The sequence below is a fragment of the Elephas maximus genome, chromosome 1 (genome assembly GCF_024166365.1).
Source record: "Elephas maximus indicus isolate mEleMax1 chromosome 1, mEleMax1 primary haplotype, whole genome shotgun sequence".
NCBI classification, from domain to species: Eukaryota; Metazoa; Chordata; class Mammalia; order Proboscidea; family Elephantidae; genus Elephas; species Elephas maximus.
Window position 1 is genome coordinate 232,139,758 of NC_064819.1, and position 27,278 is coordinate 232,167,035.

The following is a 27,278-nucleotide window of genomic DNA, read 5'->3' on the forward strand; positions in this document are numbered from 1 at the left end:
GGACTCTGTCTACCGCCCCGCGCGGCCTGTGTGCTGCAGGCCGTGCGGGATCTCACAGTAGCAGAGCCTCGGCAGCGGCGGCAGGATGAGCGCAGGCTCGGACCCCGTGGTCATCGTCTCGGCGGCGCGAACCGCCATTGGTGAGCAGCCCGCAGGCGGGCGGGGTGGCGTCCGAGCAGCGCGTCCGAGCTGCCTAGCCATCTTCACGCTCACCAGGCGGCCGGCAGTGCACAGGCGAGGGGACCCGCGGCGGAGGAGGGCGCGGCCGGCGGCGCACGGGGCGAGGGGACCCGCGGCGGAGGAGGGCGCGGCCGGCGGCGCACGGGGCGAGGGGACCCGCGGCGGAGGAGGGCGCGGCCGGCGGAGCACGGGGCGAGGGGACAGGTGGTCGCCGGCGTCTGCCGAACCCGGGCTTCGCCCCTCCTGGCCTTTGCCCCCCACCCCCGCCTTTACCCCCCGCCCCCTTGGCCCCCCGCCTTTGTCCCCCCCCGCGCCTTTGCACCCCGGCCATTGTCCCCTCCCCGCCTGGGGCTGCGCCTGGTGCCTACTGGGGGTGGGCCGCCCTCCTGCGGGCTCTGATTGGTTCCCTGAGGATAGAGCCACTGTCGTCCCGGCACTGCCATTGGCTGACTCAGGGATGCGCTCTCTCGTGAAACTCCTGATTGGCTACCGTCAGGAAGGGCCACCGGTTACCCCTCAGGTGGCGGCGGCGGGGCGCCTGGGTGATCTGAATTGAGAGAACCAGGAGGGGGAATGACCTGGGGGGGGTGGTTTGAGCTGAGGGGATGAGCTGTTGGAGGGGGGACAGACGAGGGGGCGAGGGGGAGTGAGATGTGGCTTGGGGCTTAGAGAACGTACTGGGGGGACAAACCGTGAGGGATCTGAGGGGACTGGCGGGTGGGGGGCGTGGAAACGGGGCTGAGGGATCAAGTCGGAGAGACAAGCTGGAGTGGGATAGGGAACGAAATGGGGGCCTAGTTGCGGGGACAAGCGGGGGAGGGGGACAAGCTGTAGGGGGACTGAGGGGGCAGCCTGGGGAAATGAACTAGGGGAGAGCTAGCGGGTAGGATCGAGGGAGGGGAACCAACTCGGGGGATAAACAGGTGGGGGCAAGAACTGAACTGAGGGGACAACCAAGGGGACCAAGCCAGAGAGTATAAGCTGAGGGGATGACCTGGGGGGGATGAGGAGGAGAGGAGGGATTGAACTGAGGGGAGGCGTGGGGGGAAAGAAACAAATGGAGCATGGTGGGGGTGGGGGTAAGGGGAAGCAGGGCAGAGATGAGCTGGAGGGAAGTGGGGGGATGGGTTGAGGGAACCCCTGGGGGGATGAGAGGGGGAAGAGCTGTGGGGGAAAGTTGGGAGCATCACCTGAGGGGACCAAGTTGGGGTTGAGCCAGATGGTGGAAAGTACAAGCTGTGGGGACACAAGCTAGGTAGACTGAGCTGGAGAGGACAAGCCGGGGACTCCTCCGGTTGGTTAATGAAGAATGGTAGCTGACGTCCATGTCCTTAGTTTTTTAGAATTTTCAAAGCGTTTCCACAGGGATCTCCTGGCTTCTTTTGTTTGGAAATCACTGGGAGGTATCCATCCCCTCAGTTTTTTAAAAATAGATGGCAAAGTTTCCCCACCCCCCTGGCCAGAGCTTCTGTGGAGCCCTGGTGGTTCAGTGGTTAAAAGCTCAGTTGCTAACAGAAAGGTCAGCAGGTCAAATCTACCAGCTGCTCCTTGGAAACCTTATAAGGCAGTTCTAGCCTGTCTTATAGGGTCACTATGAGTAGGAATTGACTCAAAGGCAACAGGTTTAGAGGCTTCCATAAATCTTTCTAGTGTTGCATATTCCATTCTGAGCTGTAGCCAGTGTGACAACTGCCCTTGCCCTTTACCCAGACTCGCTGGTATGCAAGCCTGTCAGGTAAAAGGGCTTGCCACACGGGCTCATCTTGCAGTTTGGGTGAGGGGCCCTGTAGCCCCAGGCATGGGTGGGCTTCCTTCATCAACCTCAGGATTCAGCCGTCCTCTCTCTCCCTCAATGTGTTTTAGGTTCCTTCAATGGTTCCTTATCTACTGTTCCTGTCCATGAGCTGGGTGCAACTGTCATCAAAGAAGTCCTGAAGAGGGCTAGTGTGGCTCCAGCGGAGGTGTCCGAGGTCATATTTGGAAATGTTTTAACAGCAGGTAACTCCTCAGTGACCCTGGCAGAGGTCAGATTTGTTAGGAACACCTTGTTAACACACAAACTTACATTCTCGTCTCATATATTTGCTCATGGATTTCCCTCTGTTAGAATGCCTCCTGTCCCCCGTCTGCAAAACTCTGCCAATAGCTTATTTAATATGTGTTTCCAGAATGAATCTAGACATCTTGTCCTACACCATTTTTTCATTCTTCAGAAGCAGGGCCTGCCCAATGCATAGGAGGTTATACATGGCCCTCCATGCTCCCCAAAATGTCACCTTCAGTAGAATGTACTGAATTTCTCCTATGTGCCAGTACTGTGCTAGGTGCTGGGGACCTGGCTCCAACAACACAGATAAGCTCCTTGCTCACATCAAGCTCGCTTCTGAGCTGGATAAGAAGAGTAAAGAAGGATATGGCTGATGGATAGGGATAATGTGAAAAGTCACCAATCTGGAAGGAGTCCCTGGGTGGCGCAAATGGTTAAACACTACTAACTGAGAAGTTGACAGTTCAAACCCACCTAGAGGCTCCATGGAAGAAAGACCTGGTGACCTTCTTCTGAAGGTCATGGCCTTAAAAACCCCATGGAGCAGTTCTCCTTTGCGCACATGGGGTTGCCACGAGTTGGGATCAATTCAGCTGCAACTGGTCTGTGGTCAAAGAATTGTACTCATGTGCTGGTGAACAGGTAGTGGAGTGTTTGGTTAAGTAAACTGAGAATTGTGCAATTGCTGGTGATGATAAACAAGGTCTAGGGCTTGGCCATTAGTGTGGGGGAGTTGAGTTGGAACAAAGGAAAGATGGACAGGAGAGTTAAAGGAACTGGGAGTTGGGTGTGTTGGCTGGGGCCACCATATGGGTGGTGAGGCAGCTGTGAGAATGAGGCAGGAGGAGAAAACTAAGGGATTACATTTAGAAAGAATAAGGGGAGCAGCCGGAGTGATGCTTTGGGGGAAGGGAAGAATGCTGCCTGCAGGCATGGGCTGCAAAGGAGCAAGGGGCAGGGTCTTATGGTAGGTCAGCAGGGTCATGGTCCGTGAGTGACACTGAGGAGCAAGAACAGGGCCCTGCTTTCACTCTTTTTATCAGTGAGACTCGAGAGAATGAGCACCTCCCACTGATGAGGCTGCAGGAAAAGCAGTGTGCTCCAGGGAAAGCTGTACAGAGGAGAGGTGGAGGAAAGGGGTAGTTTTGAATCACTGAGTGGGAAATCTATATGGAGCCATGTAAGGGCAGAATGAAGAGGTTATGGGCTGGACTACAGATTCAAATCTCAGTTCTACCACTTGTTCTGGCATGATTTTAAGGTTTTTTTTTTTTTAAGCTCTCTGTGCCTCATTTTCCTCAGGTATAAAATAGGGATGAAAGTAATAGTATTTCCTAATGTGAGGATTAAGTGAATTACTGCACACAGAAGTGATAAAAGTTGACTTCTGAGATTAGTGTAATTGTTGTTGTTAGGTGCTGTCTAGTTGGTTCCGACTCTTAGCAACCCTGTGTGCAACAGAATAAAACACCGCCTGGTTCTGCGCCATCCTCCCAATCTTTGCTATGCTTGAGCCCATTGTTGTCGCCACTATGTCAGTCCATCTTGTTGAGGGTCTTCCTCTTTTTTGCTGACCCACTGCTTGACAAAGCATGGGGTCCTTCTCCAGGGACTAGTCCCTTCTGATAAACGTCCTTCTCCAGGGACTAGTCCCTTCTGATAAACGTCCAAGTTATGGGAAATGAAGTTCACCATTCTCGCTTCTAAGAAGCATTCTGGCTGTACTTCTTCCAAGATAGATTTGTTCGTTCTTCTGGCAGTCCATGTTCTATTCAGTATTCTTTGCCAACACCATAACTCAAAGGCATTAATTCTTCCGTCTTCCTTGTTTGTTGTCCAGCTTTTGCATAAATGAGGCGATTGAAACTACCATGGCTTGGGTCAGGCAGACCTTAGTCCTCAAATTGACATCTTTGCTTTTCAACACCTTGTTGTTGTTAGGTGCCGTCGAGTTGGTACCAACTCATAGTGACTCCATATACAACAGAACGAAACATTGCACGATCTTGTGCCATCCTCACAATCATTATGCTTGAGCCCATTTTTGCAGCCACTGTGTCATCCATCTCATTGAGGATTTTCTTAGTCATCTAGTGCTGCCATAACAGAAATAACCACAAGTGGATGGCTTTAACAGAGGGAAATTTATTTTCTCACGGTCTGGTGGGTTACAAGTCCAAATTCAGTGTGTTGGCTCCAGGGGAAGGCTTTCTCTCTCTGTCAACTCTGGAGGAAGGTCCTTGTCCTCAATCTTCCCCTGGTTAAGGAGCTTCTCAGGCGCAGGGACCCCATTTCCAAAGGACGTGCTCTGCTCGTGGTGCTGCTTTCTTGGTGGTATGAGGACCCACTCTCTGCTCGCTTCCCTTTCCTTTTATCTTTTGAGAGAGAAAACTTGGTACAGGGAAACTCCCTTTACCTTGGATCAGGGAGGTGACCTGAGTAAGGGTGGTGTTACAATCCCATCGTAATCCTTTCGACATAAAATTACAATCACAAAATGGAGGACCACCACACAGTTCTGGGAATCATGGCCTAACCAAGTTGACATATATTTTTGGGGGGACACAATTCAATCCATGACAAGGATCTTCCTCTTTTTCACTGACCCTCTACTTTACCAATCATGATGCCCTTCTCCAGGGACTTGTCCCTCCTGATAACATGTCCAAAGTATGTGAGACGTTAGTCTTGCCGTCCTTGCTTCTAAGGAGCATTCTGGCCTTACTTCTTCCAAGACAGATTTGCTGTTCTTTTGGCAACATCTGAAAGTGTTCCTTTGCAGCAGTTTGCCCAATGCAGTACATCATTTGCTTTCTTGACTGCTGCTTCCATGGGTGTTGATTATGGATCCAAGTAAAATGAAATCCTTGACAACTTCAGTCTTTTCTCCATTTATCATGATGTTGCTCATTGGTCCAGTTGTGAGGATTTTTGTTTTATGTTGAGGTGCAATCCATACTGAAGGCAGTGGTCTTTAATCTTCATCAGTAAGTGCTTCAAGTCCTCTCCACTTTGAGCAAGCAAGGTTGTGTCATCTGCATAACCCAGGTTGTTAATGAGTCTTCCACCAATCCTGATGCCACATTTTTCTTCATATTGTCCAGCTTCTCGGTTTATTTGCACAGCGTTCGGCGTGAATAAGTATGGTGAAAGGATACACCTCTGACACACACATTTCCTGACTTTAAACCACACAGTATTTCCTTGTTCTGTTCAAATGACTACCTTTTGGTCTATGTACAGATACCTCATGAGCACAATTAAGTGTTTTGGAATTCCCATTCTTTGCAACGTTACTCATAATTTGTTATGATCCGCACAGTCGAATGCCTTTGCATAGTCCGTAAAACAAAGGTAAACATCTTTCTTATATTCTCTGTTTTCAGCCAAGATCCATCTGACATCAGCAACGATGCCCCTCGTTCCACATCCTCTTCTGAATCTCGCTTGAATTTCTGACAGTTCTTGTCGATGTACTGCTACAATCGTTTTTGAATTATCTTCAGCAAAATTTTCCTAGCATGTGATATTGATGGTATTGTTTGATAATTTCCACATTCTGTTGGATCACCTTTCTTTGAAATGGGCACAAATATGGATCTCTTCCAGGCAATTGGCCAGGTAACTGTCTTTCAAATTTCTTGGCTTAGGCAAGTGAGCGCTTCTAGCACTGCATCTGTTTGTTGAAACATCTCAGTTGGTATTCCATCAATTCCTGGAGCCTTATTGTTCACCAATGCCTTCAGTGCAGCTTGGGCTTCTTCCTTCAATACCATCAGTTCTTGATCATATGCTATATCCTGAAATGGTTGAATATAGACCAGTTCTTTTGGGTGCAGTGACTCTGTGTATTCCTTCCAACTTCTTTTGATGCTTCCTGTGTCATCCAGTGTTTACCCATAGAATCCTTCAGTACTGGAACTCAAGGCTCACTGTTATTAAAAACTAAAAAAAAAAAAAAATATTAGGTACATGCAATCCCTCCGCTAAGGATTTGCTTATTGATGTTAAGCATGGTCCTAATCCTGAGCTAGTTTTTAAAAAACAGATCGCTCGGGGATAGCTAACAGCCCAACGTGAGGTTATTACGTTTCTTTCCCCTGGTGCATGCAAGTGGCTTTCATGAGGAGAAGATGCAGAGAAGTGATTAGACACTGAAGCTTGTCCTACCTTCATTTTTCCTTGAGGTGATTTTGCTGTTATATTTACTATGGCTCATCCTTCCTTTGTTGCCTTATTTCTTAATTTCTTTGTGCTGTGCTTATTTCTTTTTCTACATGTAGCTGGGCTCCAGGGCGGGACCAGGGTGAAGGACCCAAGAGGCCCAGTTCTAGCTGGGTCTAGAGTCATTAGCAATGCTTCTAGCCTCCAGGTAAGGACGAGGGTTTCTTCATCTCTGTAGCCCTACCGCATGCCTACTGAAGTGAACAGCCCCCTTGAGGAATTCATGGGAATGGTTTGCTGGCTGCCTGGAAAGCCCCATGTTGGCCTCTGCACTCCACGCACCTGGCTTCTTGTCCAGAGAAGCTCTTGCTGAGGTGCTACTCAAAGGTCCTGGATATGCAGCAGAAGACAGGCGCTGTACCTGCGCCCCTCACAGTGGGTGGGGGGGCAGTCTCTGGGTTGGAAGTAGAGGAGTGAGGAGAGCGCTCACATCTCGCTTCTGATTCCTGCTTAGATTGTAGACCAGTGACCCCTGACCACTCCTAATAAGTTACTGATCACTAATAATTTTGTGCTCACTCGGCAGCATACATTCTGATTACTAGTAATGAAAACTGGTAATGTTCACCCAAAACCACCTTTAGCACTTACTCTGTCTCAGAGCTGCCTCTTTTTTTATGTATTTACTTGGTAGTTTTGTAATTCCTTCTCCTCATTCCCCCTTTCCTAGCTTGTCCTTACAGCATTGATGTCCAGTGTAAAGCACACCACTTTCCTATGATTTTCCAAGGCCCTTGCAGACCCCTGACTCATTCTTTCCTGATTGTGAAGGACACTCTGCTGGTGCCCCTGCTATCTCCTTCCATGTCTCTCACTTATGGAGAATCTCCCACACAATCAGTAGTAAAAGTAATAGCCATGTTTATTGAGTTCTAACCTTTAACAGCAACAACAGGCCTTTAAAGCTGTGCTAAGTGCTTTACTTTTATTAGCTCGATCCTGTGAATAACTGTTGGATCTTATTATTTCCATCTTTATTATCTTCTGATTATCTTCATCTTTAGGGACAAAGGGCAGAAAGCATATAACTAAAATAACTAGAGAGCAGTATAAAAAACCAAAAACCAAAGCAGTTTTCGAGTTGATTCCGACTGATGGCAATCCCGTGTGTGTACAGTAGAACTGCTTCATAGGGTTTTCAAGGCTGTCCTCCTTCGGAAGTGGGTTGCCAGGCCTGTCTTCTACAGTGCTGGTGAGTGAGTTTGAACCACCAGTCTTTCAGTTAATAGTCATTTGTGCCACCCAGGACCAGAGAGCAGGACATGGTAATATGTATTCAGGGGCTCGACTGTGTCTGGCATAGATTGCACGCAGGCCTGTCTGCCTCTGGAGGGAGCTTAGCTGGCCCATGGGCTTTCAGAAGTGGCAGGAGGCAAGCTTCTGATTTGCATCTATTCTTGCTGTGACATCCTGTCGTGTTCCTTCTCCCAGGTTGCGGGCAGAATCCTGCCCGACAAGCCAGTGTGGGCGCAGGGATCCCCTACACTGTGCCGGCCTGGAGCTGCCAGATGATCTGTGGCTCAGGCCTGAAAGCTGTGTGCCTTGCAGCCCAGTCAGTAGGGACTGGAGACTCCAGTATCGTGGTTGCAGGAGGCATGGAAAACATGAGCAAGGTAAGGTAGAGGGGACAGCTCTTGGCGACTTCTCGCAGATAAGCTCACTGCTGTGCCACAGCCGGGTAAATGGAGGCATAGCAGAGCTCAACCGCAACAGGAAACAAACAAGCAGACGAAAAACTAGATTCATCCTTGAGCCCGCCTGGATGTTAACGTTCATCATGGAGGATGGGAAATTCAGGTTGAAGAAAAAAACTTGTCAACCAGCACCATTTGGAACAGAATGTATTGTCTAAAATGTTGTTACTGAAGCGTTAATTTCTCCTGAATTAAACCCATAACAGTAGTCACTGACAGCCCTTTTTAAAATGTCTTGTGAGGCAAAGTCAGAAACAGATGTTGCCACTTGCCTTCTTGCAAATGACAGGGAGGATCCTAGGGAGCAGACTTTGCTGACCTTTTAGAGGCATTGACCTTGGAAGAGTGACCTGTGACTCTGCTCTTTTCTAGTCAGTGTGCCAGATGGAATGTGTTTCTGCAAGTTCCATCCTTTTGATTGGGATAGCAGTAAAAAGTGTACCTCCTAGACCCCAAATTCTTGTAAAAAGACCAGACTTAGTGGTCTGACCGAGACTGGAAGGACCTCAGTGGTCATAGCCCCCAGACCTTCTGTTAGCCCCAGACAGGAACCATTCCCAAAGCCAACTCTTCAGACATGGATTGGACTGGACAATGGGATAGAAAAAGATGTTGGTGAAGAATGAGCTTCTTTGATCAAGTAGACACTTGAGACTATGTTGGCATCTCTTATCTGGAGGGGAGATGAGAGGGTAGAGGGGGTTAGAAGCTGGTGGAATGGACAGGAAAAGAAAGAGTGGAGGGAAGGAGCGGGCTGTCTCATTAGGGGGAGAGCAATGAGGAGTATATAGCAAGGTATATATAAATTTTCATTTGAGAGACTGACTTGATTTGTAAACTTTCACTTAAAGCACAATAAAAATTAAAAAAAAAAAAAAAAAGTGTACCTCCTGCCTCCCAGTGAGGCAGCTCAGCATCTGACCTGGGAATCCCCAGTCAGAGGCCAGTTCGGCCCAGCCACTGCCGAGGCTCAGGAGCAGGGAGGCTGAAGGGAGCAGAACAGTCACTGATTTTGATGGGAGCTTACAAAACTGTACTAAAATCTGTGTCATACTTTACTGGGTGCTTTTATACATGAGGTCTTTCTGAAGTCCCCAAATAGCCCTCAGAGTTGTTGTTGTTAGTTACCATTGAGTTGATTCCAACCCATGGTGGCCACATCTGACAGAGTAGAACTGCTCCATAGCGTTTTCAAGGCTGTGATCTTTTGGAAACAGACCGTCAGGCCTAACTTTTAAGGCACCTTTGGGTGGGTTGAATCGCCAACCTTTGGGCTACTAGTCGAGTTCTTAACTGTTTGTACCACCCAGGGACTCCACATAGGTTAAATTATTCCTAATTTACAGATAAGGAAACTGAGGCCCAGAGCTGGGATTCCAGTACAGCTCTTCTGACTCCAAGTTGTACTCTTTCTACTCTGTTAGAGTTGCAGTCGAGTGGTTGGGAGTTAAGCACACCCCGCAACCCAGCAGTCCCTCCTATCAGTTAATTAGACAACCTGATTAGTCTCACCGTAGGCATTATTTCTCCCAGCAAAGTAAGCAGCACATTGTTGGTGTCTCTTCAGCCCTAGGTGAGCTATTCATTTAATGGCTAAGTAGTGGTCTCTTTGGAAAGAATAAATGGATTTCTTAAAGAATTGGGAGAGGAGCCCTGGTGGTGCAGTGGTTAAGTGCCTGGCTGCTAACTGAAAGGTGGATGATTCAAACCCACCAGTAGCTTTGTGGGAGAAAGACCTGGCATTCTGCTCCCGTAAAGATTACAGCCTCGGAGACAGCATGGGGCAGTTCTTCTCTGTCCTAGAGGGCTGCTATGAGTTGGAATTGAGTCGACAGCAATACAGTGGGTTTCAGTTTGTTAAGGAGCTTGCACATGGAATGCATAGGTTTTGATGGAGAAATGGGAATGAGTAGATAGAGTAATGGGTTCCCGAGATAGGCAGGGTGGAGTAGTCTGCTCATTTTAGGGACCTTCAAGCCTTGGGGCCTGCGTGAGGAGGGGAATGAGCAGGACGAGGGGAGAAGGGGTAGCAAGGGGCCTGGGTGAAGACTGAGGAACACTGGATAGTTTTGAGTGGGATCGTAAGGAGAGGACTGATTATAACCAAACAAGTGTATTTGTATTTCTTTTCCCAGGCTCCTCACTTGGTTCACTTGAGAACAGGAGTAAAGATTGGTGAGATGCCTCTACTTGACAGCATACTTTGTGATGGTCTTACAGATGCATTCCACAACTATCATATGGGCATTACAGGTAAAGCAGACATAGCCGAAAGCATGTTAATTTAAAAAAGGTTCAGGAAATACATATTTATGGTATAAGCGGTATACGTGTCTAGAAAGAGGCCTAGCTAGAAAAAGCGATATACCGGTAACAGTGAGCAATCCTCACACCTAGTTCTTCATTTCTAAATACCATTCTCCACTAACAGGAACTAGAATTCCTTGGAGAAATGCCTCATGCCAGCACGGGGACAAAACTGCTGAAAAAATAAACAAGTGCCCATCCTGGGGACCTGTCAAAAGGACACAGGAGCCAGCTTAAAGGGGCTACCACTGCCCAAATCCTGGGCAATGAAAATAAATAACGATACCAGTGGCTGGAAGGAGGGCAGGGGAACAGGTGGAGCACAGGGCATTTTTAGGGCAGTGAAACTACTCCATGACTGTCATGGTGGACACATGCCAGGTGCATTTGTCCAAAGCCATAGGGCTGTACAACACAGAGTGAACCTTAATGTAAACTATGGACTTTAATTAATAATGTGTTGATACTGCTTCATCAGTTGTGACAAATGTCCCACAGAAATGCAAGATGCTGATAACAGGAGAAACAGCAAGGAAGAAAGGGGGCAGATGGGAACCCTCTGTACTGTCTGCAGAATTTTTGTGTAACCCTAAAACTGCTCTAAAAAGTAAAGACTGTAATAAAGCATAAATAATGATAGTAATGGATTATAACTGATTAAATGAAATGAGAATACATGCGTCCATATTGATGTAAGTAACTGAATAAGAGAGAAAGGAGGGAGAGCCCTTCTTTACAGGAGAATGCCGGTTGGTGACGTCTAGGAGGAACGTGGGAGTTAGAAAATCATGAATGAGTGCTACAATTAGTGGGGTGAGCATTTGATGAGGAGACATTTTAATAACCTGCAAGTAACTTCTCATAGATTACTTATTAATTATAAATGGAAAAATAGTAACTTTGCAATGGGGAAACCTGGTGGACACATCTTTAACCAAGTGAGGAAGGCTAATGTCGCCTGAGATACACTGGCTTCAGGTGTCCTGAGAAGATCATAGCGTCAGTCGGTGTCTGTATGCCTCCCTTTCACATAATCTTAACCTAATGAGGTAACTAGACAAGCCCCAATTAGGGGACATTCTGCAAAAGAACTGGCCCTGCCCTTCAAAAATATCAGTGTTATGGATGTAATTGTGTCCCCCCAAAACAGGTGCTGGAATCCTAACCCCTATCCTTGTGGATGTAACCCTATCTGGGAATAGGGTTTTCTTTGTTACGTTAATGAAGCCTTATCAGTGAAGGGGGTGTCTTAAGCTAATCATTGCAGAGATATAAAAGGAGCAGATTAGGCCCAGAAGCAAGCAAGCAGGAATGGGAGAAGATAAAGGCCAGGCCACATGAAGATTGCCAAGGAATCAAGGAACACTAGTGGAAAAGAGACAGGGACCTTCCTCCAGAGCCAACAGAGAAAGCCTCCCCTTAGAGCTGAGGCCTTGGATTCAGACTTCTGTCCTCCTAAACTGTGAGAAAATAAACTGTTTGTTTAAGCCACCCACTTGTGGTATTTCTGTTATAGAGCAGCATTAGAAAACCAATATAGTCAAGGAACTCAAAGATACTTTGAGGAACTGCACCAGATAAAGGAACTGTAATGCATGACCCTGGGTTAGCTTCTGCACTGAACAAATAAAATAGCTATACAGGGCATCATTGGGGCAATAAAACCATAAAAACAAACCCAGTGCTATCGAGTTCATAGCGACCCTCTGAAACCCTGGGGGCATAGTGGTTAAGTGGTTAAGTGCTACAGCTGCTAACCAAAGGGTTGGCAGTTCACATCTACCAGGCGCTCCTTGGAAACTCTGTGGGACAGTTCTGCTCTGTCCTATAGGGTCGGTATGAGTCAGACTGGGGCAACAGATGAAATTTAATTGGACCAAGGATTTGATATAGTGAATACCAAAACCAAACCCGTTGTTGTCAATTCTGACTCATAAGCGACCTTTATAGGATGGAGTAGTACTGCCCCACAGGGTTTCCAAGCAACAGCTGATGGATTCGAACTGCCCACCTTTGGGTTAGCAGCTGAGCTGTTAATTGAATACTCATTAGAAGCAGGGATGGCAAGACTTCATCTCACATACTTTGGACATGTTATCAGGAGGGACCAGTCCATGGAGAAGGACATCATGCTTGGTAGAGTAGAGGGTCAGCAAAAAAGAGGAAGACCTTCAATGAGGTGGATTGACACAGTGGCTTCAACAGTGGGCTCAAACATAGCAACGATTGTGAGGATGGCGCAGGACCAGGCTGTGTTTCATTCTGTTGTACGTTGGGTTGCTATGAGTAGGAACCAACTCGACAGCACTTAACAACAACAAATTGTATTGAGGTTAAATTTCCTGATTTTGATAACTGTGGTTATATAAGAGAATGACCTTGTTTTGGGGAAATATATGCTGAAATTAAAATTTAGGAGTAAAGGGGCATGACATCTCCAACTTTCTCTCAAATGGTTCAGAAAGAGAGAAAGACAGGCAAATGGAGCAAAATGTAAACAAGTGGTGAATTTGTTTAAAATTATACCGAAAAGGTGGAAGAATGAAAGGAATGTGTTATGGGTTTGATTAAGCCCCCCAAAACGATATGTTGAAGTCCTAACCCCTAGTACCTGTGATTGTGACCTTGTTTGGAAATACTCTTTGAAGATGTTATTAGTTAACATGAGGTCATACTAGAGTAGGGTCGGCCCTAATCCATTATTTACAGTTGTAAAAGAGGAGAAGAGACAGAGACAGACAGAGGTTAGGTGCCACGTGAAGGCTGAGGCAGATGCTGGAAGGATGCATTTACAACCCAGGGAGCACCAAGGATTGCCAGGAGCTGCCAAAAGTTGGAAGAGGCAAGGGAGGATCTTTCTTGAGAGCCTTCAGAGAGCATGGCTCTCCTGATACCCTGAATTTGGCCTTTTAGTTTCCAGAACTGTGAGAGAATTAATTTCTCTTGTTTTGAGCCTCATAGTTTGGGGTAGTTTGTTATGGCAACCCCAAGTGACTAATACAGAAGGAAAGAAAGAAAATGCCTTCTCAGGAGTCACTGGGACATTTCCACATTCTTTGCTGTGGTTGCAGGATTGCCACAGAGAAAACACCCACCTGAGAGCCTGCTCGTGCTGCATGGTCAGTGCTGGTTTAAATGTGAAAAGCTTGAGCTACCAAGAGAGAGTTCATGAAAATGTCTGTTTTTTGCTTTTTTTCCTCTTCACCAGCTGAAAATGTAGCCAAAAAATGGCAAGTGAGTAGAGAAGATCAAGACAAGATTGCCATTCTGTCCCAGAACAGGACAGAGAGTGCACAGAAAGCCGGCCATTTTGACAAAGAGATCGTACCAGTGTTTGTGTCTTCCAGAAAAGGTGGGTTTACTGATAACAGTAATATCCAAAAGAATAGTATATAGGAATGTTTTGCAAGGCCAAAATAGAAATCGTGTCTTAGGTCTTTCACGGGAAAGATAGACCTGGACACATCTGAATGTGGAAGTGGAGATGGGGGTCTTACAGGTTTACGGAGTCAGGAAACACGGGAAACCGTCAGCATTCAGATACTCTCGGTTCCCATGTCCAAGGCTGATAAGCTGATAACAGCAGGTTTCATGAAAAACTGGAGCATTTGTTCTTGGTTGATAGGAAGCTACAACTGACTTGCCATCCCTGTAGGCTGAATCTCCTCAGGAGGGAACGTCCCCTACTCCCTGTTCCTTCTGTGTGCATCTTACGTTTAGATCTCTCACGAGTGAATCTTTTTGGGTCGGTTGGCCATTGTCTACTATGGAGTGCTCTGGTCCAGTTCCCTTATTGATGACCGATTTTTCTTAGGTCCCGCACTTAAGAGATTGGCCTTGACATTCCCTGATCTTTCTGTTGTAACTAGCAAAGTCCTGTGACTCAAACATAGCAACTTTTTGTACAAGAAACTCGAACTGCTTTCCTCAGAAAGGACTGTGGATATGAAAAAGGTCAAAATGTCTCAGGGACTGTCAGATACACATATGGAATTTCATATGGACCAGAGACCAGTTACTGCGAGATAGCTCATGTAAGAGGAGTGACTTGGAAATGATTTTTGAAGGAGCAATTTAATCAACACTTTAATAGAAAATAAGTAGTTGGTAAAGGGAAGCCAAAATACTGCATGGAATTATGTGAACAGCATTTGTGTATTAAGCAGGTTCACCAACGCATTATCTGTAGGTCCAATGGAAAACATTACTACTCATTTTTGCATTCTGGGGTTTTATCTAATTAGTTTTTTAAAAGATGTTGTGTCTTGTTTGTGTAAAGTTGGTAAATTCCACCTTCATTGTCAACAATGTGGTAAGGATCAACATGAATCCAACCCTCAAAACGTGGAGATTGGCCCAGCTCCCACCTTCCCATTCTTCCATTCTAATCGCCAGCTGACCCTGTGGCCATCCAACCCTAGCCACCCAGAGCTAGGTCAGAGCTCACAAGTTAAAAAGGCTACTATCTTTTAGACTGCCAGATAGGAAGATGCCAGCTGCACGTTTGGGGAGTACACGATACCCCAACCTTCTGCCCTGCTGGCCTCAGATTTGGGGCTGGTTTCCTACTACCCCTTCAGGATGCCAGCTGCAGGCTCAGGAGTCCACTCAACATCCTCACTTTCTGGCCTGCTGTGGCTCTCTGTGGGCCCAGTAATTTCTCTGGAACAACTTACAGAACTCGTGGCGAGTATACCATACTTATGACTAGATTTATTATAGCCAAAAAAGGACACAAATGAAGAAATGCATAGGTGCGGTCTGGGAGGGTTCCCAAAATGGAACATCCATTTCCCAAGGGACACTTTACCCTCCCAAGAACAGATGTCCCCTCCAAACAGGAAGCTCACTGAGTGTGTTCAGGCTCAGTCATGCCTCCCGAGTCTAGTTGATATTGTTCTCCCAGGTGAGTCTTCTGGTCTGGCAGTCCCCAACGCAACAGCACGAATCTCGGAGCCAGAGACAAAGGCCACTGTACTTAGGGTAAAACTAGGTTCTTTACCCCACATTGTTCATTCCATGGAAACCAGGAGGGCAAAGGGCGCTAAGCTTGTCCAGTGGAAGTTGGTGGGTGCATCCTCTGACGTGGTGTCCAGCTTCATGGAAGCTGGTTTCCTAACTGTGCACATGCCGGGGGCACACTGGGGTGGGTACTCTGATGGCCTGAAATGCAGCTCTTGAGAGGGATCCCAGACTATAGATTCCCAAATAATTGCTGTCTTGAATGTTAAGGGTTTTCAAAAAGCAAACTGATGTTCCTTGTACTTGAAATCCAAATTTGTGTTTCTCTTGAGGTCTCTTAAAATTTTTTTTTATTGTGATAAAAATATGACATAAAATCTGTCATTTTAACTATTTTTAAGTGTACAATTTGGTGGCATTAATTACATTCACAATATCTTGCTACCATCACCACTAGAATATTTCCACATCTTTTTCATCAGCCAAAACAGAAATGATGTACCCAATAGGCAATAGTCCCATTCCCGCTTGAGCTCACTTTTGAGGAGAGTTCTCATGAAATGTTTCAAGAAAAATAATTGTTAGTGTGTACTTTCCTCCTACTGGAATGAAAGTGGACGTATGTTAGTAAGCTTTGATTCCAAATCGGAACCCTAGATCACGCCTGAAAGATCCTTCAGACATCTGTAGTCTGTGCAGTGCCACCTTTGTACTCATCTTGCGTAACTGCTTTTCCTTTTTTCAGGTCTTACTGAAGTTAAAACAGATGAATTTCCTCGACACGGAAGCAACATGGAAGCTGTGTCGAAGCTAAAGCCTTGCTTTCTTACAGACGGAACAGGCACGGTTACCCCAGCTAATGCTTCAGGTTAGAGACTTTGTAAGGCAGTTCCACAAGTCTGCTACCAAGTCAAGACCTTTTTTCTAACTTTTCATTAACTGTTCATACAGTTATTTTCAAAGTTTGCTTTAGGAAAAAAATGTACTTTATATTTGGTAATTGATTTAACCTATATTGAAAGGATGGGTTTCTTTTTCTGACGTCCTAACTAGATATAAAAATGAAGAAATTATGGAACCCCAGCGTTTGTCCATTCCCTTTGAATTTTTCCAGTATCAGAAGCCCCTAGGTCTGAGCTTAGTTTTTCCATTTCTTTCCCTAAGCCTCCCCTCCCCCACTCTAATCTTCCCGTTCACTCTTCAGTTTGAAGGTTCTGTGGTCAGGTATGTCACATGGCCAAACTTCCCATTTATTTTTTTAATTGTGCTTTAGGTGGTTTACAGAGCAAATTAGTGTTTCTCATTAAACAATACATACACATATTGTTTTGACATTGGTTGCCAGCCCTGCAATGTGACAGTACTCTCCCCTTCTCAACCTTGGGTTTCCCATCCCCATTTCCATTCGTCCCCACTTTCCTGTCCCTTCCTGCCTTCTCAGCCTGTGCCCATTTAGTCTCATGTATATGGTTGAGCTGTGTATATTATTGTTTCTCTTATGGTCCTGTCAGATCTTTGGCTTAAAGGTGAACTTCAGGAGTGACCTAAGTACTGAGTTAAAAGCATGTCTGGGGACCATACTCTCAGGATTTCCCCAGTCTGTCAGACCAGTAAGTCTGGTCTTTTTTTGTGAGTTTGAATTTTGCCCTACATTTTTTTCCACCTCTGTCCAGGACCCTCTATTGTGATCCCTGTCAGAGCACCATCTAGTTGTGCTGGACTCAGTCTGGTGGAGGCTGTGGTGGTGGTGGTCCATTAGTCCTTTAGACTAATCTTTCCCTTCAAACTTACATCTCTAACTACACGGTAAAGCCTGTTGAATTATGGGAACAGTTCTGCCAAGAGGTTTTAAAAACTATTTAATTCCTGTCTTCAGGTGGAAGGGAAAGTAGGCACAGATACCTGATTGGAGTTAACAAGCATTCTTCTAGAAATGGAAACATTTGTATTTTGCAGGAATAAACGATGGTGCTGCAGCTGTGGTCCTTATGAAGAAGTCAGAAGCTGTGAATCGGGGGCTGACACCCTTGGCACAGATAGTTTCCTGGTCACAAGTAGGTGTAGAGCCTTCCATCATGGGAACAGGACCGATTCCAGCAATAAAGCAAGCCGTGAGTGTCACAGTCTCAGTTCACACCGTTTAGTAACCTCATCTCTTGGGAAGCAGACAACCTGCAATGCCAAATGAAGTTCTCCACACTTCTTTGAGCCTTTATTTAGATCTCCTTCCCACTGCAAAATGCCAGGTGTTGCTTGACTTTGTTTCCCTATTTATCCCTAATAGGTGTCATTTGTTCGTTTCCTTATTGTGAAACAGTACTTCAAACCTTATTAAGCTTTAATAAGCTTCACCATTTAGTTTTCTCTCTGCTGTACTTTCCCCACCATCAAGAGACAGCCATTTGGATTGTACGTATCCTAGGGGACTGAGTCCGTGCCACCTTGCCTGTTCCTGACAGAAGCTACTGGTGCAAAACTTAGTACCCTTTAGAATTCCTAAGGGATATTTTTAACACAGCCACCTTCTGAAATTGCTGTCAGCAGGCAGAACGTGTGCAGTATGATTGGACGTACCTAGGAACCCCAAGCAGCAGTTTTTATATATTCTTCAGTATCAGGCAGCATGTTCTGCTGCTGTCTTCACGTCCTCAGTGAATGGTTTATCTTGAGCCTTTTTGTGAGCTTGACCTCTACTCCATTAATGGAAACCCTGGTGGCGCAGTGGTGAAGACCTAAGGCTGTTAACTGAAAGGCTGGCAGTTAGAATCCACCAGGCTCCTTGGAAGCCCTACGGGAGAGTTCTACTCTGTCCTCTCGGGTCCCCTTGAGTCTGAACTGACTTGACAGCAAGGGGCTCGGTGGTTTTTTCGCTTTACTCCACTAATCCCTCTCCTTCAGGTTGCAAAAGCAGGCTGGTCACTGGAAGATGTTGATCTATTTGAAATCAATGAAGCCTTCGCAGCCCTCTCTGTTGCGATAGGTAAAGACCTGGGATTAAACCCAGAGAAGGTAAGCATGAGCAAGTACTCCTAACAACTCAACTACCACAACTTTAAGACTGTAAACAGCAAAACCCATGCATATGAAATGAGCTACTTCCCAGGTGTTAGCCATACAGTAACGAAGACAGACTGAAGCTCTTACTGTGATTGGGTGTGGCGGCGGGGGCCATCTATTATTACTTCACCAAGGCAAAAACCCTCAACTACATTAATTCACTTCCTACATTAACAGGACATTTTAAGTTCTTAAAAACGTTTTTGAAGTTAAGTTTTATATTAAGGAACAAGAGCAGGTATTCAGGTACGAGAGTCAGAGGCATGAGGGAATTCCTAAGTAGTTTAAAATGCAAATTGAGAGGGGGAAATAAAAAAGGTTTAGGATTTTAACCCGAAGCCCATGGAACAATCTAAAATAAATCTTTACCCCCATAGGTCAACATTCAAGGAGGAGCCATAGCCTTGGGCCACCCCCTCGGAGCATCTGGCTGTCGGATTCTTGTGACCCTGTTACACACCATGGAGAGAACTGGTGGGAAGCGTGGTGTTGCCGCCCTGTGCATCGGGGGAGGGATGGGAATAGCAATGTGTGTTCAGAGAGGATGAATGTGATCTAACCTTGAGCCTTCTTTTTAAACTTTGTATGCTACTCAGTTAAAATGTGAAAACAGGACCAAAATGAGGATGGAAAGGACCTTCCACTTCACAGTAACCCAAGGCTTGCTAGGTTGTTGTACTTTAATGTGTAATACTTGGAGTACAGGACAAGTGCATTTAACATTGTTATAAATAAAGGAGCAAGTACGTCAGTCTTCAAGGGCTCCCGAGTGAACAGCATCTTCGTAACCGCCATGTTTGTCATCTTTACTGTCTGGGTGTAATTTAATGAGATCATCAATCCGTAGAATGGTTATTGCAGCTTCTGTCGCAAATTTCAAACTCTTCACTTTAACTATAGTTGGTTCAAACACCCCTGCTTGTTTGTTGTCACGAGGTTTGCCATTGACCAAATCCAGACCAATCCTGTAGGAAGAAACAAACCACTAAATGGCCCTCTTACCTAACATACCCCATCCTCTCTCTCTAAAAGCTAATACAAAACTAACAGCCCATAATTCTATCTGTTCCATGCAAATGTTAATCTTGGGTAATGCTGGGACTTTGTGGCAGGGTCACTTTAGAACTAAAGAAATTGACACAAACCAGCAGCACTGACAGTAGAAAAGCCTAAGTGGTAGTAAAAACAAGGAACTCTGTATGCAAACATTTCCAGTGGGACAACTGCCAGGGTAGAAAAGAGCCAGGTCTTTGAAGCATTCGCACCACCAGGGCTCCTTCAAGAAGCAGGCAGAAGTCAGGAATCGAGCTAAGACACACCCATGCTAATAACCCCTCATCAGCATCCTTTCGTTAAGTATTTGAGAGGTCTGTAATTTTCCAAAGGTCTAGGAGGGCCAAAATACAATCTACCATGAATTTAAAACAAAACCACCACGTACAGTATGTAGTCGAGGATGAAACTGACTGAGAAATCGTATGCTCACCACTTTAGATTTTTACGTTCTGGATTAACTTGAGCCTCGTTGTGAAAAGCTCTTAACTTTGCAACCAAATCTGTGGAATCTTGGGCAGCATTAACTGCGAGCGTGTTAGGAATAACAAGAAGAGATCTTGCAAACTCTGCAATAGCAAGTTGTTCCCGAGACCCCTAGAAGAAAGGCAGTTAGGCATGTTCACAAAAGGAGAAAAATTAAAGCCCGCAGTGGCAGCTCAGACAAGACATAATAAAATGCCAGAGTCTCTCCCTTGCCCATCTTGAAAGAAAGGCTTTCTTACCATGCTAGTCGCGTAGTTTTCGAGATATATGGAAAGGGCTGCTTCTACAGCACCCCCACCTGGAACCACAGATTTTGACTCCAGAACTCTCCTCACCACACAGAGAGCATCATGCAAAGAGCGCTCCATCTCATCGCACATGAAATCATTTGCCCCCCGTAAGATCACGGACGCAGATGTACGAGCCTTAGTGCTATTAAAAACAAAAGTAAGCAAAGTTCTGAAATCAGTATTTTCATATAGTCAGTCTACATGGTAATTCACTGCAAACACCCTTCTTAAAACCCTACTTACAGGAGTTCAACATGCTGTACCAAAAAGCATGTCTAGACCATGCAGAAGAGATAAAATATAGTGACTTCATCTCTATTTACAAACGTCCAGCATATTTTATCCCATGCGTATAACTGCTCATATCACTGAGAGACGATAGCAGCAAATAAATGGGAAGATGACCTCATTTTACCTTTAACGCTGAGAAAACCTATATAGCTTTGTCATTTAGAAAGTGGCCCTTACTTTTTGATTAGAATCAGTTCATCATCACAAATTCTCTCCTGTACCACCTCTTCAGCTTGTCCCAACATTGCAGCTTCGAAAGTTTCTTCGCCTTCCAGATTGGCCAGAGTTGACAGAACAGTTGCTGTTAAGAGAATTAGCAAAGACACAATAAACGTTGCTCCTTCACTCTCCTCCCGAAGACTTTAACATTCTGTCTTCAATTCAGAAACATTTACTTACAGTAAAGTGATGTATAAAATACAAGTTTAAGGTTTCCAGATAAAAGCAACTGTCCCTTTAAGATGAACTCTCATTTTCTGAAGTGACTACAGATTAAAATCATGAATTTTTCAATAAATTCAGTATGTTGAAAAACTTTCACAATTACACAAAAAATGGCTCTATCAATATATATGTAACAGCACTAAGGAAATGAAAACTTTGTTTTTGGAATGGCTTAGTCTCAATCTTCCAATGTGAAAAGATTTTTACATGGTCATGTGTAACAGCATGAAGGACCACGTCAAAGTTGGCAGAAGACATACCTCCAGAAGCTTTAGCAATACGTTTAAGGTCTCTTTTTAACACTCTTCTAACTGCCATCGCACCAGCCTCCACAAAATACTTCAGACACATATCATCAATGCCACCAGTCGTTAGAATAACATTGGCCCCAGTTGCCAGGATCTTCTGAATTCTTTCCTTGGTGATATCAGATTCTCTATAGTGAAAATGTATTTAAGTATTAACCCGATTTTGTTTCTGTGTGATACAACTACACCTTCCGAGTATTCTTCACAAAAGATAATTGTGGATTAAATTATATTAACCATCCATTCCCACCTATGACCAGAACTTAATTCAGCCTCACAAGCAGAAAATTTCAAGACGTTAAAACATACTCGGCTCTCTTCTGCCCCAATTTGAGTTCCTTGGTCCTAACTAAAAACTGTGCTTAGAAAGAAATAGGTTCCTGGCCTTTACTATCAAGGTTCATAAACCCCTAATTCACAAACACGCCAATTTTCATAGGTTTAAGTCATAACAACCCAAATCTCTTAAACACACCACCACCACCCTTTCTTTTTTTAAGTTTATGTACAACAGTTTGACTAGAGTTAACAACGCTAATCTTTAAAGTCCCCGAAGACATGCTTAAAAATCCAGCTGTATAAACAACACATTCAGCTTCCTAGTAAACAGTTCTGCTCATATGCTCCACTATCTATGAAATGAAGCACTTGTTCGTTTAAGTTTACCGTCACAGTCTTGCTCAAACACCAGGGTAATTTATAAACAACCCTTTAAAGGCCACAAAGGACCTCTGTACACACCTCTGTCTAATTTGGTCCAGTTTTTCAGGGTCTGTAATCACCACTTGTACACCAAGCTTCATTTTTGTTTTCTGCAGGCTGAAGTCAAGGCAAGCAATTTTTGCATTAACTATTCTCTTGGGCATACCTATAATTAAACATGGTATTTAGTTCCTTTACAGTAACTATGACAATCTATTTTATACAAAACACCCTTAAATACATAATAGAAACACAAAGATATTACAGAAACTGGGATTGTAATTTATATTTAACCTGAGAAAAAAAAATTACATCATTAAATACCTCTAATTTAAACTTGTGCTGAGTTTTATGTCCTTAAATTACAAGAGACTAATGTGATAAACAATTTTTTGCTGGGCTCCATTTAAAAGAGTGGTTAGTGTACATCTTGGACAGTTCATCTGAGAAGGTACAGTATGCAACTCATTTTAACTGTGGTCCTCTCATGACATGGCCTAAGCCCAGCCCTTACCTTGCGATCCCACCACACAGTTGAGTGCGTAGCCATTGATCAGCAGACTCTCTGTCTGACTTCTTCCATGCGCTTTCAGAATATTAATAGAATTGACTGGATAGCGAGGCTGGCCTTTTCCATCTGTGTATTTAATGGCAAGTACCGCATCTACCACCATGTTAGCAAAGAAATCACCATTTCTAAGCCAACAGTTAAGGATGGTAACTTAAAATGGACGTTACACATAAAAACAAAGCGTAATTCAAAGGGATTTGTTTCTCTTTAGCAATTTCATTCTCCAAAGAAACACGTGTTACTCATGTCGTAAAAATACTACAGTGCTATTTGTCAGTACCTTCACTTCATACCATTTTTATCCACACTTTATATTACCTTTTCTCCCACCCCTGAAAAGCAGAGAAAGCAACAGGCAACTTTAATGCAGTATAATCTATCTGTAACGCATTTTATCAATTTGATATAGACTACTAAGCCAAATATAAAAACTAAGATAAAAATCTAACTTAAAAAAAAAAAAAAAACCCTAAACTTTATTGTACCACCACAAAGATACATTCCAATGATTTTGGAAGACATAGACGTCTTAGCAGCATTAATCAGGCAGTCTCTTCCAAGTTCATCTGTGTTAATAATTAGGTTTTCACTGATGTAACGCACTGCTTCCCTGTTTAAGGTATGGGGGAGAAAAGTTCACATAAGCTTTTTTGGTATTTGTCAAGTTTAACATATAGTGTCAACATGTTATTAGAATTAGCTTTCTGTACAACCATTACATACAAAAGGAGGACACAAAAAAACCCTCCCTCTTCAGATCACGGCAATTTTAATCTATCCCACAAGCATAACCACTAAAATCTATTAAGATCTGAAGTGGCAGTCGAATGGGAAAAAAAGATACTGGCCCTACTTCTTACTTCAAATATTACTACTTAAACACTAAAATACAATTTTTTCAAATTAAAATTATCACTAATAAAACATTTAGCCAATATTTTTAAAACTATTACATCAAGTAACATTGCTGTAAATTCAAACCATCTTACTTGCAAGCAAGTCGATAGCCACTAATAACTGAGGTGGGATGGATTTTCTGTTTGACTAGTTCATCTGCATTTTTTAGAAGTTCTGCTGCGATAATAACCTGTTGAAAAACATTCATTGTTCTTAATTCTAACGCTCAATATGTGCAACGCCTATGTACATACAACCCTCAACCATCAGACATTAACCAGAACGGTGACAGTGGTAAAACAAACTGGCCGTCGGAAAAGAGTCTACACTGTCTGGCACACAAACGGCCAGAACCAACAAGGAGCCAGAAAGATGTTCCCACTAACAGCAGTAACACAAGAGAAAACCACACACCCATCACCTCTAGAGATTAATGATCAACAGACGATAAATCAGGAGTCTGACTACTCAAATAATCTGAACAATTTTAGCTTATGATTTACTTTATTTTAAACATAATTCTTCTAAGGAACACTAAGAGTCCTTGGGTGGTGCAAACAGTTAACTAGACGAATTGAAGGCTGGTGGTTGAAGTACACCCACAGGTACCTCAGAAGAGCTGAATACTATTCCTGAAAAAGATTAGCCATGGAAACCCTAAAGAGCATTGTTCTCCTCTGATACACACAGGGTCACCATCAGTAGGAACTGATTCCATGGCAACTGGTTTACTGGTTAAGGAACACTAAGAAATAATTACCAGAAACTTAAAAAAAAAATCCTGTCAGTGAAAATAGGGACTGGAAAGGAGTTGCTGTCTCATTAGGAGGACAGCAACTACGAGTATATAGCATGGTGCATATAAATTTTTGTATGAAAGACTAGCTTGATTTGTAAACTTTCACTTAAAGAACAACAACAACAACAAAAAAAAAGCCTGATCTGGCCTGACAGACTGGAGAAACCCTGAGTACGGCCCCCGGAAATCCTTTCAGCTCAGTAATGTAGTTACTCCTCAGATTTAACCTCCAGGCAAAGACTGCACAGGCCCATAAAACAGAACAAGACTGAAGGGGCACTTAGGCCCAGGGGCAAGGACTAGAGGGCAGGAGGTAACAGGAAAGCTGGTAACGGGGAACCCGACGTTGAGAAGGAAGAGTGTTGCCATTTGTGGGGTTTTTAACCAATGTCATAATACACTATGTGTGCTGTTTAATGAGAAACTAGTTTGTTCTGTAAACCTTCATGTAAAAAAAAAAAAAAAAATCCTGTCTACTTGATTTTTGTAAACTATGTTGTTAGAGACATCACCATAAAACAAATTACTCAGATAAAACACTATTTTCATTATTTCAAGAGATTATTCTTTCAGGGTTAAAAGATTAATCCATAAATACTAACTCTCCCCTGTCCCCTCCCATAAACTACCTCTTATTTTGCTAGAATTAATATCCTCCTCATCAAACAACAGTGTTTCTACTACACCAGTGTGCTGGATGGTCTTCGAGAAGTTTATTTACATCACCTTATTAATCGCGTCTACTGATTTTTTCTATCACCGTCATACTGTGGTACATTAACTTCTCACATTTCCATTTTAAAATCCTGAGACTGTCAACCTCTAAAATATAAACTTGAAAAATACATAAGTAACATTTTTCTCACTAGGTAATCATAAAGACAAAGTTCATAAATGTCACTAATTTTCTGTACAGCCATTTCATATAGAAGAAGGACACAAAAAATCCTCCCTCTTCAGATCACGGCAATTTTAATCTATCCCACAAGCATAACCGCTAAGATCTACTATTAAGATCTAAAGTGGTAGTCAAATGGGAAAAAAAAAAGATACAGGAAGAAGGTTGGGGGGACAGATAAAACCCTTGTGTGATGTATGAATACTGTCAAAACTTTCAAAAACCAACATTAAAAATGCAGATGTTTTGCCACCCTACTAGACGAGTACCTACCACCGAAGTAGTTCCATCTCCAACTTCTTTGTCCTGAAGATCGGCCAGCTCACAAAGAACCTTAGCTGCAGGATGTTCTACCTCCAGTAACTTCAGAATAGTTGCACCATCGTTAGTGATGGTTACATCCTAATAACGGGGGGAGAAAACAGATAGCCCCTAAATTAATACAGGAAACCCTCAGGGTGGAGTGGTTAAGTGCTACAGCTGCTAACCAAAAGGTCGGCAGTTCGAATTCACCAGGTGCTCCTTGGAAACTCTACGGGGCAGTTAGTTCTACTCTGTCCTATAGGGTTGCTATGAGTCAGAATCAACTCGACCGAAACAAGTTTGGTTTCAAATTAACACAGCCCCATTATAATACATGCTCACCTTTTACATCTTCAAATACCAAGGTTTTGATAAAAAAAATTGATGCAGCAAAACTTTAAGAACTCTTATTTTTCTTCACAATAACATGAACACAATAGTCGTACTTACGCCAATGTCATCCACCAACATTTTATCCAAGCCAACTGGACCAAGAGAACTTTTTACGATATTGGCAATAGAAGCTGCAGCCATAACTGTGGTCAATCAATGGAAAAAGAAGCACAATTAGAAAAACCTACAACTCCAAAAGCAATCATTTCAGCCCGAGTAAACTAAACTTCCCCAAATTCACGAATCTTCTCTGTTAAAAACCTGATGGGTGGGGGAATCTCGGAAAATTCATTTTGGATATACTTATAAAAGGGATGCAAAATCTTTAAAAGAATAATCCTTTTGCTCCCTTCTAGAATTAAAAAAGCAATTTACTGGTCAGTTTTATGTTCTACCACTCCACACACTGTAACTATACATCACCCTTTCCTTCAGATCCTGACACCTTTTAGGGCAGGAAAAATTACATTAGCAGTCTCTTTACCAGGAACTAAAAAAGCTGTAATGGAATGAAAAAACAGTGATTTTACTTCAAATTCGCCCAAAAAATTAGGAACCTACAAAAACGTTTTCAAAACAAGCTCAGGAACAGCAACAACAGCTTTGACTAACATAAAGCATATCCACGTTTACTAGTCACCCAGGAATCGCCTTCCCTAATTATTTCGGGACGAAGAACACTAACATACAATTCCAACTTCGCCAGCTGATTTTATTACGGGACGCCATCAGCGATAAGCGAGGTAACGACCGGATCTGGAGGTCGGGGACCGGCATCCGCTGCAGACGAGAGCCGGGGCGCTACAACCGGCGTGCCACCTATGCCCTGCGGCCATTTGTTTATCTGTAAAGGCGAGCCCCAGGGCTGAGGAAGACGCTCCTTCCCGCTTTCCCGGCCCCGGCCTCCCCGCCCAGCCGGCGCAGCTCTCACGGCGTGCTGCTCTCTCCAGGATGCTTCCCCTTCGGCGAGAGGGCGCTGCTGCCCGCCCAAAAGCGGCGACGACAGCCGACGGGACCCCGCCAAAGAAGCCCCAACGCCTCTTTTCTGGGGGTAGGGGAGGCGGCGAGATGAGAGCAGGGCAGCCGCGGGCCCAGGGCTGAGGCTCGGCTCGACCAGGCCTCGCCGCCCTTACCGTTCTGGGAGCGGATCGCCTCCCCGGTGCTGCGGTCCCCGAACACGGACAACGGTCCCTCCATCCTCGCAGCAGGGCACACGTTCCTCTCACACCGCGGGAGACTAGTCTCTCGTTCCCTGGGCAGACAGCGGCGACGGCGTGCACCTACCCGACCAACGCCGCGGGGACTGCTGGGTAACAGCGCCCGCCGCGCTTCCCAGCTCCCCCGGCCCGGCCGCGGGGCAGGCCGGGAAAAA

General features: G+C 44.6%; 2 protein-coding genes and 3 non-coding genes across 5 annotated transcripts; 1 reads left to right on the top strand and 4 right to left on the bottom strand.

Moving 5' to 3' along the window:
* On the top strand, window positions 1–19,225 carry ACAT2 (acetyl-CoA acetyltransferase 2). The gene is made up of 9 exons (XM_049904931.1): window positions 1–140; window positions 2,044–2,178; window positions 7,883–8,064; window positions 10,281–10,398; window positions 13,661–13,804; window positions 16,160–16,282; window positions 17,371–17,525; window positions 18,313–18,423; window positions 18,849–19,225. The coding sequence occupies exons 1-9, from the start codon at window positions 86–88 to the stop codon at window positions 19,017–19,019; spliced, it is 1,194 nt and encodes a 397-aa protein (XP_049760888.1). The 5' UTR covers window positions 1–85; the 3' UTR covers window positions 19,020–19,225.
* TCP1 (t-complex 1) lies at window positions 19,134–27,276 on the bottom strand. The gene is made up of 12 exons (XM_049904916.1): window positions 27,040–27,276; window positions 25,964–26,049; window positions 25,484–25,612; window positions 23,606–23,703; window positions 23,116–23,226; window positions 22,560–22,741; window positions 22,085–22,211; window positions 21,296–21,471; window positions 20,769–20,892; window positions 20,250–20,442; window positions 19,958–20,121; window positions 19,134–19,436 (listed from the first exon to the last, which is right to left on the bottom strand). The coding sequence occupies exons 1-12, from the start codon at window positions 27,101–27,103 to the stop codon at window positions 19,220–19,222; spliced, it is 1,671 nt and encodes a 556-aa protein (XP_049760873.1). The 5' UTR covers window positions 27,104–27,276; the 3' UTR covers window positions 19,134–19,219.
* LOC126057970 (small nucleolar RNA SNORA20) lies at window positions 20,570–20,700 on the bottom strand. Its single transcript, XR_007513030.1, has one exon. It is a non-coding gene; the product is annotated as a small nucleolar RNA SNORA20 (small nucleolar RNA).
* LOC126058002 (small nucleolar RNA SNORA29) lies at window positions 23,315–23,451 on the bottom strand. Its single transcript, XR_007513041.1, has one exon. It is a non-coding gene; the product is annotated as a small nucleolar RNA SNORA29 (small nucleolar RNA).
* LOC126057998 (small nucleolar RNA SNORA29) lies at window positions 25,215–25,353 on the bottom strand. Its single transcript, XR_007513037.1, has one exon. It is a non-coding gene; the product is annotated as a small nucleolar RNA SNORA29 (small nucleolar RNA).
* Window positions 27,277–27,278: the final 2 nt, after the last annotated feature.